At 48.6% G+C, this 18,490-nt stretch overlaps 1 protein-coding gene across 1 annotated transcript; it reads left to right on the top strand.

Annotated features, from left to right (window-relative positions):
• The first annotated feature begins 1,100 nt into the window (after window positions 1–1,100).
• Window positions 1,101–17,942, top strand: MED1 (mediator complex subunit 1). Its single transcript, XM_050911669.1, has 17 exons — window positions 1,101–1,128; window positions 3,109–3,215; window positions 4,056–4,134; window positions 4,590–4,644; window positions 4,773–4,905; window positions 5,678–5,706; window positions 6,086–6,157; window positions 6,472–6,546; window positions 7,103–7,176; window positions 7,551–7,640; window positions 8,369–8,480; window positions 8,802–8,926; window positions 9,141–9,259; window positions 9,902–10,103; window positions 10,314–10,409; window positions 10,517–10,622; window positions 11,481–17,942. Exons 1-17 carry the CDS (start codon window positions 1,101–1,103, stop codon window positions 14,728–14,730), a joined length of 4,752 nt encoding a protein of 1,583 aa, XP_050767626.1. The 3' UTR covers window positions 14,731–17,942.
• Window positions 17,943–18,490: the final 548 nt, after the last annotated feature.

Here is an 18,490-nt window from a genome sequence, read left to right as displayed (position 1 = left end):
CGGAGGGCAGCGCCGCCGCGGGGGCGCCCCGGGAAGGCGGGGCCTGGGCCCGCGATCCCTCCCCACCCCCTCAGCACCGGGCGCCCGGGCCCCGTCGGCCGCCGCGCGGATCCCTCAGCCGGAAGGCCCACGGGGCACCGCCACCACCGCCCGCGTCCCCCCCCCTGCCCGGCCCGGCCCGGCCCGGCGCGCCCCGCCGCCGCCGCCGCCGCCCCCCGCTCACTTCCCAAAGCGAAACGGCTCCGCGTCCAAGGGGGGCACCCGCCAACTCTCGCGAGACCCGGCCGCCTCTCGCGAGAACGCCGCCGCCCTCCGCCCCACCGGCCGGCTGCCCGCCGATCCCGCGAGACCTCGCGGAGGAGACTGGAGGGGAGGGGAGGCGGGGTGGGGGAAGCCGCGCTCGTCCTCTCGCGAGAGCCGGGCCGCCTCCGCGCGCGCCGCCCGATGACGCGCTCGCCGGCTTCGAGTGAAACTTTATTGGGGCGCCGGGCGGGGACAGCCCGCCCCCCCCCGCCCCGCCCCTCAACAAATCTTTATGGCGGCGCCGCCGCCGGCGGGCAGCTGCGCGCTCCGCCCCTCGGCGCCGCGAAGCCTGTCACGGTGTGCTGGCCCCGGCCTCCCGCCGCTCTCCTCCGGGTTGAGTTTTAAGGCTGATTCCGCGGGTCGCTGCTCGGCCTGCCCGGGAGGAACGCGCTCACCGAAGCGCTGGGGTTGATGCTGCGGGCGGTAACGGGGCGGTGAACGCGCGGCTGCTCCGCGCCGGGCGCCGCCACCGCGCTTGAAGGAGGCTGGGAGAGGGGGCGGAGCTTACCGCTACACGCCCCGCCCGCCGCGTTCCGCGCGCGCGCGCGCGCGCTCCCGCTCCCGCCCTCTCGCGAGACGTGGCGCCACGTCTCGCGAGAGGGCGGGAGCACCGCCCGCAGCGTAGCCGCGGCCGGAGGGATGGCGGCAGGCGCCGCCGTGTGAGACCGGCGGGCAGCGGCCCGGCCGCGGCTCACCCCCCCCTTCCCCCCCCTTCCCCCTCCCCCCTTTCCCCGCTCCCGGCCCGACGCGACGCCGGTGCTGCGGCCCGTCGGGGGCCGCCCGTCCCCGCCCGCGGCATGAAGGCGGCGCCGGGCAGCGCCGAGGGTGAGTGCCCCCCGGAGGGGCGCGGCTGGCGCTAGGGTTTCCCGCCGTCCCTGTGAGGAAACGGGGAGGGAGGGGGGGGGGCCCGGCATCTCCGAGGCACCGGCGCGGTGGTCGGCGAGGCTCCGTGTCGGGCTAGGGCTGAGGTGTCTCCCCCCGAAGGGCTGCGGCCCGGCGGGAGGGCGAGGATCCCGCGGCCGGTGGCACCATGCCGGGCTTTTTCTCCGGCGCCGTGACTCGCTCCCCCGGCCGGGCCTCTGGGTCTTCGTGCTGGCTGCCGGGTGGTTCCATTTTTGAAGGAAATAAAGGCGAATGTTCACCTGAGGCTCTAACTTGGCTGAAATCTGGCAGAATTGTCCCTGGGCTTGACGGGATCTTATCGATGTACGTAAATACCTGGAGAAAGAGCGTAAAGCAGAGGGAGCCCGGCTCGTTTGGGAGGTGAACCAGAGGCCATGGGCACAAACTGAAAAGCAGGAGGCTCCACCTGAGCGTCAGGAAACACTTTTTCGCTGTGAGGGTGCCCGAGCACTCAAACGGCGTGCCCAGAGAGGTGGTGGAGTCTCCGTCCTTGGAGATGCTCAGGAGCAGTCTGGACACGGTCCTGGACAACCTGGTCGAGGTGGCCCTGCTTGGGCCAGGTGACCTCCGGAGGTCCCGTCCAGCCTCAACGGTTCTGTGATTCTAACGTAGCTGAGAGGTATAAAGTGTCTGCAAACGCCTAGCAAACGTTTATTTCTTTCTTACGCTTGGATTTGATGGGGTCAGCATTAGGTCTATGAACTGTACGTGCATCAGTAACGAAAACAAACCCTTGAAACTTTGCAGGTGAGGGCTTACAAGGTTGCGTGCTGTGGCAGTTAAAATGTCGTAGGCATCTGTTTGCCTTGGACCCACTAGTGCCAGTGACAGGGTTTATTTTGGCAGTGAAGTCCGCTGGGATTTTTTTGACAAACGCAAGTGTAGAAGAAGCTGTCTCTCAGCAAAAAAAGACAAAATTATAGTACTCCTGAAAGCTGCGTTCTCCTTGTGCATGTGTCCAACTAGATAGTAGGGAAAAAATGAACCATTTAAACTTGGAACTTTTTTAGCTAAACTGTCCAACACTAGTTTTTTGCTTAGTCACTGATCCTGTATCCCTCCTTTTCTCTCATCAGAGAGAGATTATTCATAACGGTGGAACTTCCTGAAGTACACAGAAATGAGCTTGTAGAACCACCAGTAGTACATGGGAGTCTGTGAGGTATGAGCGGTGTTTTGTAAAGGCTGAGTAGGTTCCAGGTTGGTAGAGATCTGTGATCCTGCCCAGTCGTCCACTGCTTCGTTATCTGACGGTGTACGGAGCCGTGCCCTGGCTCTGGAACAGCACCGAGAAGACACCAGCCCTCGGGTTTCAAGCTTGCGTGAAGTTGGAATGTGTCTGATCAGAGAATTTGTGACCACTGGCAACTGGACTGATTTGGTTGAGGTTTTCAGTGGTGGAAGGGTCTGTGAAGATCTTTATTGTGCAGGAGGTTGGAGAGTGGGAAGAGTGAACAGTGGAGGGGAATCCAGGAAACGAAGCTTAACCTCGCTTCTTTAACACCATGTTTTCTACACTCTCTGTTTCCTGTCCCGGGGAAGCTTCATCTTTAGACCATGCCGTTGTATCTTCAAACAGTGTCCCCATGTATTCCTGTCATGCCAGAATTAACCTGATGGGGCCACGTCATTCAGAGTCCGTGCAGAATAGGAGCCGGGCTTTTCCCGACAGGCCCGTAGGCATTTTATGGTCCTTTAGGTTTTGATAGCTTGTGATATATCCTTAACATTTACTTAACCTTAAGGTCTAGGTCGCAGGGATAAATCAGCAGTAAATAGTTTTTTTAAATCATGTTTACCTTAAAGGTGGAAAGTGTTTTCATTACAACTGCCAAGCTGTTTTAATTGTAGAACTGCAAATACTGTCTCGTCCTCTTTTCTGAATATTCCCCTGTCTTACAGAAACGGAGAAGCTGAATAAGATGAGTACCCTCTTAGAAAGACTTCACGCAAAGTACAACCAAAACAGACCTTGGACAGAAACCATGAAGTTAGTCCGTCAAGTCATGGTGAGCATTGTCAGGATCTCAGCAGGAGGGCTTCTGGAGTTTCTTTAGTAATAATTTTGTGGTCGGTTTGTTAGATCTCTTCAAAGTGCGTTACCTTTTGTTCAAGCCTTGACTTCCTCCTGGGCCAGTGTGGTTGAGGCGTGCCAGTTCTCGCACCCCGCAGCGTGCAGGGGAGGGAGTGATGTCCGTACCCTTTCTGTCTGGCGTGCCTTTGCCTTCCCCCATTGCAGCCTCCCCCTCTGCAGCCTAACTGACGTGGGGCAGCTGTCAGCTCAGCGCCGGGAAAAGGGTCGAACTTGGGGTTTCAGCCAGTGCTGAGAAGCCCAAACCGTTCTGCCACTTGCTGTTTCAGGCTGTTGTGTTTTGTAAAGCCAGTTTGCTGCCCGTTCAGTGATATTCAAAACTCGGTGTTGGCTTAGTCAAACGTGAGTTTGAAATATTGGTCTCTGGATGGGGGGAAGGAGGAGCAGGAGGCAAGGGAGAGCTACATCAAAGGCTTCTGCATGTATTGTGGTGTTAAAAGTTTGCCTGTCTCATGATTTCTCTGTCGTCTCTTATATAACTCTTAGCTTATGCCTATTAAAAAGTTGCTACAGTCTGTTCTTCCAGATGAGCAAGTTGCTTAAAAGAAAATCAATCAATTCCAGGCCTGCCTTTGTTACCTGCTTCCAAAACAGATACTGTTCTCCTACAGGAATCAAAATGAGGATGTAATTTTGGGATGAAATCTAATCTGGTTTTAATTGCCTAAATAAACCTCACTTGACTGAATGAAAGTTGCAATAATTTCCTCTTACTGAGTGATACACAAAAAGGACGTTTTTCTTCTTTCTGACTAAGGAAAAGCGAGTTGTGATGAACTCTGGGGGGCACCAACATCTGGTGAGCTGTTTGGAGACTTTGCAGAAGGCGTTAAAAGGTTGGTACGTTCTGTGCGTGCACTTTACAAACTGCTTAACAGTGATACGCTATGGAAATACTCCAAGTCATACAAGCAAGCAAGGTTGTTGCTAGCACGTTTCACTGTGTTCCTAGCGCATGTGTGCTCACGTTTACATAAGCACGCTTATCTCAGTGCCAGTCAGTACCCGTCAAGATTGCCTGTGTTACTTTTATTGTAAATGCCCATACCTGAATTTCACTTGTGGAAGAAAATCCATTCTCTCTTTGCAGTTCTGAGAACATTTGGTTTTCTCTATGCAAATTGTTCTGCCTGTATTTTGAGTACAGATAATGTATATAGTTGCACATGTGGAGGTGTGACCAGACGTGGGAGGGAGTAACTGGTTGAGGTTGGTTTTCATGCTGATGTCTTATTCCTGGGGAAGTGTCGAATCATTTCACTAAGCCTTGTTTTTTTCTCTCTCCACCTAGTATCTTCTCTGCCGGCCATGACAGATCGCTTAGAGTCTATAGCTAGACAAAATGGGTAGGTCTTCTCCTTTATTTTATGGCAAAAGCTTTTCCTGTTTATCTGTACGCATCGTAATCTCACTGCTGGTTTGATTGGTTTTTGTGTGCATCTCATAGCAATTTTTGTTTTGTTTTGTATGTAAGCCTTGGATCTCACCTTAGTGCAAATGGCACTGAATGTTACATCACTTCAGACATGTTCTATGTGGAAGTCCAGTTAGATCCTACAGGGCTGCTGTGTGATGTCAAGGTGGCTCACCACGGAGAAAACCCTGTGGTACGTATTACTGACAAAGATGAGGGTAATGCCTTTGTGCTTTTGGAACTGCCATTTTGGCTCCCTTGTGTTCGAGCAGAGGAAACGGATTGTATTGAATGTTCCGCTAGACCTAGCGTTACACCTTTGCTCCTTGTTCCAGTGGAAAATAAAAGCCTCCGTGGAGTAGTCTGTTCTTGTGGGTTAATCTGATCGATGTAGTGTACGTGTGCAAGGACCGTTTTACTGATGGTCTCTCTTTTTTTCTGAGTGGTCTTATAACTGGCAAAATTATTTGAGGATGTTATCGCTGTGTTTCTGAGAATTTTGTTTCTGGAGGAAGGATAGGGAAATTAATCTTATAAAACTTAGATCTGTGAATGGAAAGTACTAAAACGTGGAATGCTGAAAGAAAATGGCTTTACTTCCCTTCTGCACGTGTATGAGAGTTTGAACTTGCTATTTACATTGGCCTAGCCACTCTTCTGAAAACGGACCATTTTTAATATCTCTATAGAAGATCATAGGTTTTCAACCTAAGGCTTTACAATTTTAAAAGTTTATTTCAAATCAGTCATTTAAGAGGAAGTAGTATTGCTTCAGTTTTTCCCAGAGGGGGTTGACGAGCAGAACTAGAACCATAGCAATCTGTAGTTGTGAGCATTGTGTTGCTTCTCATGAAAAGCTGATGCTAGAAATTTTACTGTCCTAATATTTTACAGTTGCTGTACTGCACAAAGACTGAAATTGCTGCATTCGACATTGATATCGTTGTATGTTCTTTCCTTTTCAGAGTTGTCCAGAATTGGTGCAACATCTGAGGTGAGCAACAAGAGTTGTTTGTAGTGTTTTCTGACGGGCTTCTCTTTGCAGTAGTGATCTGATGCTATTTTATGTCTGGAAACGCAAAATGTTTCATAACTGTTCCTTCCCCACAAAGTCCCTCTACTTCTCCAGGGGATTTTCTGGCTTTGGTTCAGATACTTCTGATTCCAGCTGCTGTGCATGGTATCTTGGAAGTCACAGCACAACATTCATCAGAATCATTAAAGCTGCATCATTTAAAGAACACATTTTGTAGCTTTCACGTAGCAAAAGTCTTTTAAGTGTCTTAGTGTCTGTATTAATAGAACTTTTTAAAATAAAACCTTATCTGCTACAAATTTGAATACATGTTACTTTTTCTCCCACTTCCTTTCAGAGAGAAAAATTTTGATGAATTTTCTAAGCATCTAAGGGGGCTTGTGAACCTGTATAAGTTGCCAGGAGACAAGTAAGTCTAGAACATGTATTATACTTATTTACAACCACATATATAACATTAAACAAATCTACAAACTTTTTGTTCTGTGCTTCAGTTTTCATTGCGTGTGATCCTACTGACCTCATCACCATGGCTTGCATGTGCACACAGTGGGTGGGGAGGATTTAATGTGAAGTGGGAATGCAGAATGAAAAGTTGTAATTTCTAAATGCTCAATCTGATGGCAAGTACTGCAGCTTGTCAGCCAGCAGTTCTGTGAGCTGAATTTCATTGCACAATTCCTTTCTATTTTTCTTATATTGTTTTGTGTTTTTTTTTCCTAGCAAACTTAAAACTAAAATGTACTTAGCTCTGCAGTCCTTAGAGTTGGATCTCTCAAAAATGGCAGGGATGTATTGGTAAGGACATCTGTACGGTTTGTTGTTTTTTTTGTTGCTTTGTTTTTACTTAATAATGCTGATTCTGATCATGCCAAGTATTGTATATCCAGGAAGTGTCCCATCAGTGCCTGTATAGTCTGACATTATTGCTAAGAGTACAATGCTGAGGCTACAGAAGGCCTGTGCTAGCAGGGGAATGAGAGAGAGAGAGAGAGAAAAATTGCTTAGAGCTTTCTGAGCAATTCCTTTTTAACTGCAGAATTTAATTGAAAGAAAGTCTGGAAGGTAAAAAGTTTGTAACTAGATGGATTAGTGGTAACGTGTTTTACAGTAAGAAATTGAGAAACATTTGGCCATTTTTCGCTGCTGTAGATTCAGTGGATAAACCATCCATGCTGTAGAGAGTAAAGTAGCTTTTGTTTTGCCTATAACAGTGTGAAATTTAAGATTGCTACCTCTGTGTGACCGAGAAGCATATATATTGAGCTAAAATCTTAGACTGCCATCAGCACATGAATTTTGGCTTCAGGTATGACTCTGGCTTGTTACAGACCTGTGACTGCCTCTCTTGCAGGCAAGCCACCAATGCAAATCCCCTCGACAAGATTCTTCATGGCAGTGTTGGCTATCTCACCCCCAGGAGTGGAGGTATCTTTCGTTAACCCTTAGAAAAGAAAAGAATAAAATGACTTTGTTCAGGGTCCCCTTTGTGGATGTTAGTTTCACATTAAATGATGATAATAAAGGAAAATGCTAATCAAACTAAAAGGGGGACAAGGTGGTTGAGTATTTTTAAGTCCCATATGATCCAGAAAGCCAGCTTTTCTTTACAAAGCCACACTGTATGGCAATGGCCACGTCTGTGTCTCTTGACAGCAGAGAACAACTCTTTCAGGGTGCACCAGCAGCTCTGCACAGTGTGTGCTGTGTTACAGTGCAAATATTATGTGGTTACAGGGGTTAAGAATGATCAGGTTAACTTGTATCGTCAGGATGCTTGTTCAAAAGCTTCTCTCCCGCAGGTCTCCTGATGAATCTCAAGTATTATGTCTCGCCCTATGATTTATTTGAAGATGGCACTGGAGCCCCCGTTATTTTGCATGAGAACAATGGTAGGTCAGCTTTAGAAGCTAGTGTGGACTACTATGGCTTGAAGGAGAGAAGAAAGCAGAATTCCAACAGTCTAGCTCCCCTCTGCTGTCACCCTGTAATGCAGGAAAATCATAGGTTGACTTATAGAGGACACGGGTTCAATAAGCCCGTGTGTAACTGCTGGCTCAGTTGACCGTCTTCTCGAACCTCGTGGCTATTCTGGAGTTTGAACTGGACTGCTACCCAGGGTGATGGGGTGACAGAGCCTTTTTCCTTAGGGTGAATTTCATCGTTAATGTGATTTATTTTATTGTGGGAATACTTGTGTCTCTGCCATCTTACTGGAAGATTATTTTTCATGCATGTACATGGACATCTCTCTCTTGCTAAAATGACAGAACTAAACACCAATTAAATTTGAGGCTGGTCTTGGAAAAGAAGAGGGTGAAATTGTCCAAAATCATTATTTGTTTTGCTTTGTAAAGAGCATACGACAAACTTGCAAATGTATTTGGAATATATTTTAAGACTTATGCAATTGGTCTACCTTGCAAGAGAAAAATAGAGCATTAGGTAGCATAACTAGTTTGGCTGTAGTCCATTTAGTGATAAAGGTGAACGCTGAAAACTGCTTTGTGGAGGAAGTAAGATACTTCCACCGTAGTGATATTTAATTCATAAAGCTTGCATTGGTTTTTTTTTTCCACCAGCTTATGTTGTTGGTTTTTTTCCTTGCCTCCTCTTGCAGTTCCTCGGTCTTTGGGTATGAATGTGTCAGTAACAGTTGAGGGAACCATGACTATGTACAAACTTCCAATTGCACCACTGATTATGGGCTCTCATCCAGTTGACAGCAAAGGGTAAGCAAAGGACATGTCTGCCAGCCTTTCTCAGCAGCCTTGTTTAGACGCAAACTCAACGTTCAGTCCTCTGTTGAAGTCAGAGTGGGGACATGACTGCATGATGTCATAGCATATATAAAGCACTTATGTGCTGTCTGTAAGCCAAGAAATATGTATTTCACGCATGTGACATGCTTTTGAGGAGTGTCTTAATTTTTAAGAAGGTATAACAATCTGCTTGTATTTGAGCAAACAGTAAATTGCATGTCTGGCGCTCATAGCAGAAGCCGGAGTCATGCCCTGCACCTAACAAGATCTTGTATCAACCCAATATTTCAGAACTCCGTCTTTCTCGTCAATCACCAGTGCCAACAGTGTGGACTTACCAGCTTGTTTCTTCCTGAAATTCCCACGTCCCATTCCAGTGTCTCGAGCTTTCATTCAGAAACTTCAGGGCTGCACAGGTGGGTTGCAGATCTGTCAGACAGATGCTCCCTAGGTTTTTATTAATAAACTGCTGCTCATTTTTAAAGTGTGCCAGCAAAGTTGCTCAAGGTTTTGCGGTGTTTTCAGTAAAACCTGGATAAGTTTCTTTTACGAGATGGTAACACCCTCTCTGACCCACCATCTCTTTCTGGCTGCCAGGTGCTATCATTCTGTGCCATCTTGTTCCCTCAGGTATTCCATTGTTCGACACACCGCCAACGTTTGTACCCTTGTATGAGTTGATCACACAGTTTGAGTTATCCAAGGAGGCTGATCCTCTACCTTTAAACCACAATATGCGCTTCTATGCAGTAAGTATGTTGTTACAACCAGGGTGTTATACTTGGAGATGTGCAGTTTGGGGTTTTCATCTGTTTCAGGTATCTTTCAAGTGGGATAAAGGAAATTGGTACAGCATTTATTCATAGGCAAAAACTATGCTATCCAAGCACTAGAATTCAGATACTGACATGACCACAGTAATTAGGAAAATCAGGTAATGAAAAATCCATTGCTGTTGAAGTGCAGCTGCAGGAATGACAGCAGAGGTGTGGGACTGAGCCTTCCCAGATTCTGTCCCTTCCTCTTGTTCGGACTGTGATGTGTGGCTGAATGAATCGCGTCGCTTTGGGAGAAATGCTAGTTCTTAAATTTGTCCATGGCAGATCTCCTGTTAACTTCAGAGGATTTCTCTTTTCCTCGGAAGGGATGCCATACCATATGAAACTGTTTTAGTGGGGACAGTGAATACTGTTCTGCAGTACTACTTCTGAGGAGCTGAAATCGTGTTTTGCTTGTTCAGATGGGAAGGAAAGTGTCTTCATTGTTTGTCATTTTCAGCCAGAAAGGTGGCTTGGCGTCACTTGGATCTGGGGCCTGCTCTTTCCTTCCTAGATGTCTGTTATTGCCTTGTACCCAGCAGCAACAGGAGTAAAGCAGAAATTGTTTGTCAGGCTCTTCCAGGACAGCAGCACTGTTACTTTCTGAACAAAGATGCTCCTCTCCCAGATGGAAGAAGCCTTCAAGGAACTCTGATTAGTAGAATCGCCTTCCAACACCCTGGACGCGTTCCTCTCATCCTCAATTTGATCAGACATCAGGTGGCGTACAACACGCTCATTGGCAGCTGTGTCAAGCGGACAGTTTTAAAAGAAGGTGGGTACCGCATCGAGTGGAATATAATGTGTGGATAATAAGAAACCCTGGGTGATTTTCCCAGGTGTAGGAATAAGAAATGAGGCCCGTGCTGCTTTCCTTTTTTTTTCTTTTTCTTTTTTTTATTTCCTCCCCCCCCCGGGAGTATTGAGCTGGTGCCTCTCATTCATCTCCTGTGTTCCCTAATTTAAGAGTTTCTGTGTCTTTCAGATTCTCCTGGGATCCTGCAGTTTGAAGTTTGTCCTCTCTCTGACTCCTGTTTTAGTGTATCCTTTCAGCATCCTGTGAATGACTCCCTGGTGTGTGGTAAGTGGACTCGGTAAAAGCATGAGTGTGTTTATGGGAAGGAAGGCAGGGTTTTCTTCCACTGTGACCAGGATTTTGATCTCTTCCAAATGCCTTCTCTCTTTTAGTGGTAATGGATGTGCAAGACTCTACTCATGTGAACTGTAAGCTGTACAAAGGGCTGTCCGATGCTCTTATCTGTACAGATGATTTCATTGCCAAAGTTGTTCAAAGGTAAGCTGGATTTTTTTGTGCCGCCATGCACTCCAAATCATCTAAATGAACTCTGTGTCTATCTCGTATTTATCCTAGCGGTTTTGGAGCCGTTCTGTCTGTGGGTGAGTTTTGGTAGTGGTTGTTTGGAAGAGAGGAAAGCTTGGAGCCCTACTGAAAATTCCTTTCTAGGCGTTGAGCTGTAGCTACTTATTTTTGAGTGCGTGTCTGAGGTGCCTGTCTATTTACGCCTTCTCCTGTAGTTGGTTTCTTTCTAAGTCTTGTAAAATGTGGAAGAGCTCCCCTGCAGTTTGTCGTTTACACAGGCCTTTTATCAAGGTTCCTCCACCCCAGCCACCATTCAGAACGCAGCAGAATGTTAACAGGGCACAGCACAGACCCTTTGAGCGAGAACAGCTATTTTTTCTCTCAGAACGTTATAGGCTTGTTGTCCTCGAGTAGAATGTGGCATTATCGTTGATTTTTACAGGGTTGCAGGAAATTAGGCTTGCCAAGCTTAGACAAAGGTGTTTTCTGGCTGAATCAGAGTAACAACCCAGATGGCATCCTGTGCTTGAACTACAAGATCATGATCTGTCAGTTATTAGTTATTAGAGTTAATTGGTTGATTAATTCTCCCTTTGTGATTGCAGGGCAATGCATAAAGGCACAGTTGTCTCGTGGCTAGATAAGCGTGATGGGATAAGTGTAAATACAAGCAGAACAGCAGGGCGTTTACAGTGCCTGGACCTGTTGCTCTCTTGTGCCCAAGAGCCTTACCGCTTGCTTTACGTCGGATGAAGTTGTTAAAACATCTTCAGTGAACGTTGCTATAGGGCAGCAAAAGGCACGCTAAACCCTTTGTCTTGTGTCTTGCAGATGTATGTCCATTCCTGTCACCATGAGAGCAATTCGTAGAAAAGCAGAAACGATTCAAGCAGACACACCAGCCTTGTCCCTCATTGCAGAGACAGTAGAAGACATGGTGAAGAAAAACCTTCCCCCAGCCAGCAGCCCAGGGTATGGCATGACCACAGGCAGCAACCCAATGAGTGGTACCACTACCCCAACAAACACTTTTCCTGGGGGGCCCATCACTACTTTGTTTAACATGAGCATAAGCATGAAAGAGAGGCATGACTCGGTGGGCCATGGGGAGGACTTCAGCAAAGTGTCTCAGAACCCTATTCTCACTAGTTTGTTGCAGATCACAGGGAATGTGGGGTCTACCATTGGCTCAAGTCCAACCCCTCCCCATCACACACCACCACCAGTATCCTCACCAGCAAGCAACACCAAGAACCACCCCATGCTCATGAACCTTCTTAAAGAGAATCCCCCTCAGGATTTCTCCACTCTGTACGGGAGCAGCCCTCTCGAAAGGCAGAACTCTTCCTCTGGCTCCCCCAGAATGGAAATGGGCCCTGGGGGGAATAAGCAAAAGAAAAAAAAATCCCGCATGCCGGCCGACAAGCCCAAGCATCAGACTGAGGATGATTTCCAGAGGGAGCTCTTTTCAATGGATGTTGACTCCCAGAATCCCATTTTTGATGTCAACATGACTGCAGATGCCCTGGACACCCCTCATATTACTCCAGCACCCAGCCAATGCAGCACTCCTCCTACTACATACCCGCAGCCTATACCTCACTCGCAGCCCAGTATTCAGAGAATGGTTCGACTTTCTAGTTCGGACAGCATTGGAGCCGATGTTACTGATATCCTTTCGGATATAGCAGAGGAGGCTTCCAAGCTACCCACCACTAACGAGGACTGTCCACCCATTGGTACTCCAGTGAGAGACTCTTCTAGTTCAGGACATTCACAAAGTGCCCTCTTTGACCCAGATGTTTTTCAGACTAACAATAGCGAGAACCCGTACACAGATCCAGCAGACCTGATAGCAGACGCTGCTGTGAGCCCCAACAGCGATTCTTCAAACCATTTTTTTCCAGATGGAGTAGATTTCAATCCTGACTTGCTGAACAGTCAGAGTCAAAGTGGCTTTGGGGAGGAGTACTTTGATGAGAGCAGTCAGAGTGGAGACACTGATGATTTCAAGGGCTATGCATCCCAGGCTCTAACTACTTTGGGGGTGCAAGTCTTGGGGGCTGATGGGGGGGAAAATAAATTTAAGGGGAGCAATCAGTCCGATACGGTAGATTTTAGTATTATTGCAGCCGCAAGCAAAGCACTGGGGTCCTCTGACATCATGGAGCACCACAGTGGAGGTCAGAGCCCTTTACTGAATACAGGGGATTTAGGCAAAGAAAAGTCTCAGAAACGGGTAAAGGAAGGCAATGGTTCTGGAAGTAACATGGCGGGTCCCGGGATAGACGGGAAGCCGGGGAAGCGCAGCCGGACGCCATCCAGTGATGGTAAAAGTAAAGAGAAACTTCCAAAGCGGAAGAAGCAGGAGACAGATGGGAAATCTCCGTCTCACAGTTCATCAAACAGGCCTTTCACGCCACCAGCAAGCACAGGTGGGTCCAAATCTCCTGGGAGTTCAGGCAGATCTCAGACTCCTCCCGGTGTAGCTACTCCTCCTATTCCAAAAATAACCATTCAGATCCCAAAAGGAACAGTGACTGTTGGCAAACCGTCTTCACACGGCCAGTATACGAGTAGTGGCTCTGTCACCTCCTCCAGCAGCAAAAGCCATCATAGCCATTCTTCCTCCTCCTCCTCTTCTTCCTCTTCTTCAACCTCAGGCAAAATTAAAAGCAGCAAATCGGAAGGGTCTTCTGGCTCAAAGATGAGCAGCAGCCTCTACTCAAGCCAAGGCGGCTCAAGTTCAGGTCAGTCCAAAAGCTCAGCGCAGTCGGTGGGAAAGCCTGGATCCTCCCCCATCACCAAACATGGCCTCAGCAGCGGTTCTGGAAGTACCAAGATGAAACCTCAAGGAAAGCCATCGTCACTTATGAACCCTTCCATGAGTAAACCAAACATCTCTCCGTCTCATTCTAGACCTTCGGGAGGTTCTGACAAGCTTGCTTCTCCCATGAAACCTGTCCCAGGTACTCCCCCGTCATCTAAAGCAAAGTCACCTATCAGTTCAGGTTCCGGAGGCTCCCATATGTCTGGGACCGGATCAAGCTCAAGTATGAAATCGTCTTCAGGAATGGGATCCTCTGGGTCTATGTCACAGAAACCACCTCCTTCATCAAATTCTTCGACGGCATCTTCATCTTCCTTTTCGTCTAGTGGGTCTTCCATGTCTTCATCTCAAAACCAGCATGGAAGTTCCAAAGGCAAGTCTCCAAGCAGAAACAAGAAGCCATCTCTGACTGCAGTCATAGACAAACTTAAACATGGGGTTGTCACTAGCGGGCCTGGTGGAGATGACCCAATGGATGGACAAATGGGGCCAAGTTCCAATTCCTCAAGCCATACTATGTCCTCCAAACACAATATGTCCGGAGGTGAGTTCCAGGGCAAACGTGAGAAGAGTGACAAAGAGAAATCTAAAGTCTCTGTTTCTGGAGGATCTGTTGACTCTTCCAAGAAGACTTCAGATTCCAAAAATGTTGGAAGCACTGGAGTGGCCAAAATTATCATCAGCAAACACGATGGTGGTTCCCCTAGCATTAAAGCCAAAGTAACTTTGCAGAAACCTGGGGAAGGAGGTGGGGATAGCCTAAGGCCTCAGATGGCTTCTTCCAAAAGCTATGGGTCCCCTCTGATCAGTGGATCTACTCCAAAACATGAACGCTGCTCTCCCAGCCACAGTAAGTCACCAGCATACACTCCCCAAAACATAGACAGTGAGAGCGAGTCGGGCTCTTCCATAGCGGAGAAATCCTATCAGAACAGCCCCAGCTCTGACGATGGCATTAGGCCTTTGCCTGAATATAGCTCAGAAAAACACAAGAAGCACAAAAAAGAGAAGAAAAAAGTGAAAGACAAGGACCGGGACAGAGATCGGGATCGGGATAAAGACAGAGACAAGAAGAAATCTCACAGCATGAAGCCAGAGAGCTGGTCTAAGTCCCCAATTTCAGCTGACCAGTCTCTCTCCATGACAAGCAGCGCTATCCTTTCGGCTGAGCGACCATCCCGGGCTAGCCCTGAGTTTTTGATCGGGGAAGAAGATGACGATCTCATGGATGTTGCTCTAATCGGCAATTAATTTTCTTAGTGTCTTTAAAAGATGAGCTGTATGCAGGACCTGCGGGTTCTAGAGGTCGCAAGAAAGGAACCGTTCATTGCAAACCTGCCACGCTGATTTTTACGGGGTGTGTTTGACGAGGAAAAAAAGTATTTCCAAGGATCTCCAAAGTCTGAACAGAAAGTGTGAGTGCCGGCAGCTCATTCAGCAAGCCAGGTTCCTGACTGTGGCCTTCATCCTGCGGACACTTACACTCATTCTTAATTTATAAGTATTAATAGCCCCATTAGAGTTAATGGGCATAAAGCTAAGTATGTGTGTAAGTGTGGGAGCAGACCCCAAACTGGTGCAAACAGAAACATAGGCTATTCTGGGAGAGTCCGAGTTCCTCTGCCCCTCTTCCCGTTCAGAATAAGTTGCTTTTGTATTTAGGAAGTTTTAAACTAATTATTTTAGGACATGTTTTAGGGTTGGGTTTTATTCTTTTTAAAAGGGTGGTTGGAAGGAAAAAAAAAAAGGGGGTTTGAATTTATTTTATTTTTGTGGCATTTCTTCATTCAATGCCTGATTCAGTGTGGTGCTGAGGAACTTTGTCTTCCTCGGATACGAGCTGCTCTGCAGAATCGGGCACTGTGTTCTGATGGATATCAGGATTTTATTCCAGGTCGCAGTGATGAAGGATTGCTGTCTTACGTTTTGACTTCCCTTTCATTTTAGCTATTTATTTATGTCCATATCTGACTGCCTTGTGCTGCTTGTTTTCACGCAATCTCTGTTTTAATTGTATGATGCAGAGCCCAAAGGGACTTGGGAGTTTGGGTAGAGCCCACGGATTGGGGCAGCTCTGCATCCGTGCAGCCACTGTAGCTTTGGTGAAGTTGGTGAAATTCCGGCATGCGTTGGAGCAAATCTGAATTGAAAAGGGACTCCGCTGCCTTCATCCGAGCCTTGCTTCCTTGTAAGCCTAGCAAACAGAGCTTCCCCAGAATCCCCTGATGCTGCATTTGTAAAGCGATGGACTGTAAGCCGCACACGTCCCAGTCCTGCGAACACTTTAGAGCCATGTTTAATTTATCCACTACGAATACTTCCATTAATGTCGATAGAACAGCTAGTGTGCATTCACGGTTGAAAAAACGGGCCTTGTTTTCTCAATCTGTTTCTGTTTCTGAGCCCTTCAGGGTTTCATTTGGGTTTTTGCTTTTTTTCTTTTAACTTGCAGCGTGCTTCTCAGATAGTAATTCTGGTAATGCACACAAGCATTGCCTTCTCTCTCTGGGAAGTTGTTAGCCTGGCAGTGCGAGTCAGCCGTGTCCTGGTGTTAGCACGGACACTGCTGGAAAAACAGCCCCTAACTGGTTCATCTGGGATAAGAGTTGCAGCAGAAGCAGTGATTTCCTTAAAAGATGGATTTTCTCCTTTTGGCTGGAATTAAGAGCATGACTCAGGCATCCTCTATGGTCTTATCTTGTGGTCCCTGAAAGGAAAAGAGACTCAGGAGAGCGTTTTATTTTTAAAAGCAGTTAAATCTGATTCACTGAAGAGGAATGTTCAAAATCAAGAGTTCTGCGAACACATCTCCTTTTGAATTACGTACTGAGCGGAATCCTGCTCCCGTTGGATTTGGCTGTTGATTCCTGGAGGCCAGGATTTCCCCCGTGGGAATGAGATTATACTTCGCGTTTGGAGATGCAGTCTGAAAAGATGTCAAGGATTTGAGTTTTCTTTTAAACGACAGAGATTTCCAGTCCTGCTTACGGTCTGACCCCCGTCATCCCCCAGGCAAGCTGTTTCTTTTCTGGCTCATTCAGAGCCGTAGCAAGGCCGATGTCTGTTCCGCAGGGTGGCAACTATTCAGTTCATTGATTTAGGAATTTTTCACCTCTTCCTCCTGCCTTCAGCTTAATTCCAGGGCTCCTGCAGAATGCAGGAGCCTGAATTTCTCCAAAGCCCCCCCCCCACCTCCCAGGCCCTGGAGAGCTCTCCCTTCTTGTATTTTCCACCCTTCATCCTTTGCTCCTTGTGGTCTGCATACCGTAGCTTCCCCCTCACCGGTGCTCCCATCTTCATGTGCTGAGATGATAGGAAAACAGTAAATGAAAGTCTGAACGTGGAGCAAATGACGTTATCTTACGCAGCATTGGAATCGTATGACTGTGGGGTGTCTGTGAAGAGGACGTAAGAAACACACCACCAGAGGAATTTATCTTGAGACCCTGCTACAGCGGCCGCATCTCGGGAATGATGCCTGTTCAGACTCCAGCGGGTCGTCATCCGTTTTCATCCTGCCCCTCTTGGTTGTTTGGGGTTTTTTTTTAAGTTGTTTCGTTTTGCAGAAGAAGTTGTTTTGTTTTACAAAAGCCCTTCGATGCGTTCGGGGTTGTGTGAAGGCATAAACAGCCTTCGAAAAGAAGCGCTCTTCAAGCTGAATCAGGGCTGGGGATTTCACGGGACAGTTTGGGTTGGACTTGTCGTTAGTCGGAGTCACGTTGTACCGGTGTGAAACACGGTAAAAATTGGCAGGAAATACCGTTCGGCTTCATAATTAACACAAAAATGCGTTTTAAAGGAAAGAGCTGCACGTGTTTCCTCTCCGCTCGCCCCAGACCAAAGTTCAATATCCTAAATTTCTCCTGCGGAAGGCGGGCATCGCCGTCGCCTGCGGAAATAGAGGGAAGAAAGTCTCCTCCCGGCCTCCCTGGCGCGGCTGCTGCGAGAGGCGCGAGTCCCGGACCGCGGGGGCAGCGGTTCCAAGGTTTTCGCCCCATTTTGGTGCGCTCTCCCCTTCCCCTTCGTGTGATATAAATCATGTGAGAGAGAGAGAGAGACCGGAGCCGGCTGCACGACGCTTCTGTCGCCGTGATGAGAGATGAGGTACGCGACCACACGGACGTTTTGACGTGTAAATGCTGGGTCTCTGACAAATGTTTTATTTTTAAAATATTTTTGCGTATTCTCGACAATTATTTTACATCTTTCAGTATTGGAAAGATAAAAAGTGTAAACAAAATAAAAGCCAAACCTTTTAATCTCAGGTGGTGAAGCGTACAGGGAGATTAAAAGAAAATGGTTCTTTCCTGAGTGGTCGTGATGTAAATACCCGCCTGGAAATGTGCTTTTTTTTGTAGATCCCCGGCTCCTCTGGCATTCCCTTTGGACGTGGAGTGTACTTCCAACTTTTTTGGAAATATTGCAAAGAACGTGTTTATTTACATGCAAATAAAGCTCTTTGGTACAAAGAGGTCTCCGGGCTCTGGAAGCGGGGGCGGGGGTTCCCTGCCACGCTTGATTTTCCCGCGGGAATGACATCACTGTGACGCCACGCCATGCCGGCCCGTGATTGGCCGAGCTCCGCGGCCTCCCCGCTCCTCCCGGAAGGGAGCGGAGAGGAGGGGGACGGACCCCCCCCCCTCCCCGGGACCCCCGATCCCCGCGGCGGCACGGGGGGGCGCGCCCCCCCCCCCCCGGATATCAGGGGGAGGATCCCCGGATATCACGGGGGGGGGGGCGTCCTGCAGCCCCGGTGTCGCGGGGGGCGGGCCGCCCCTCGCAGCTCCCCCCCCTCCCCCCCCCCCCCGGTGCGACCGGGGGGGGGGGGGGGCGGGAGGACCCTTGACGGCGGCGCGATGGGGGCGGCGGCCTGCGGGGTAGGTGGGGGCGGCGGGGGGGGGGTCTGTCCGTCTGTGCCCCCTCCCCCCCCCCCCCGCGTCCCCGCCGCAGCGCGCGCCGCGCCCCCCGCCTACCCCCCCGCCGCCGCCGCCGCCGCCGCCGCCGCGCGCCG

Source organism: Gymnogyps californianus, chromosome 28, assembly GCF_018139145.2.
Source record: "Gymnogyps californianus isolate 813 chromosome 28, ASM1813914v2, whole genome shotgun sequence".
Classification (NCBI taxonomy): Eukaryota; Metazoa; Chordata; class Aves; order Accipitriformes; family Cathartidae; genus Gymnogyps; species Gymnogyps californianus.
The sequence above is the reverse complement of the archived record's forward strand: the minus strand, read 5'-3'. Positions and strand labels throughout refer to the sequence as shown.

Bases quoted from the DNA above. Each gene is read 5' to 3' on its own strand.
- MED1 (XM_050911669.1), top strand. From the start codon at position 1,101: ATGAAGGCGGCGCCGGGCAGCGCCGAGG. The intron at 3,216-4,055 runs GTGAGCATTGTC...TTTCTGACTAAG, and splicing joins AGTTAGTCCGTCAAGTCATG to GAAAAGCGAGTTGTGATGAA. The intron at 4,645-4,772 runs GTAGGTCTTCTC...TTTGTATGTAAG, and splicing joins TCTATAGCTAGACAAAATGG to CCTTGGATCTCACCTTAGTG.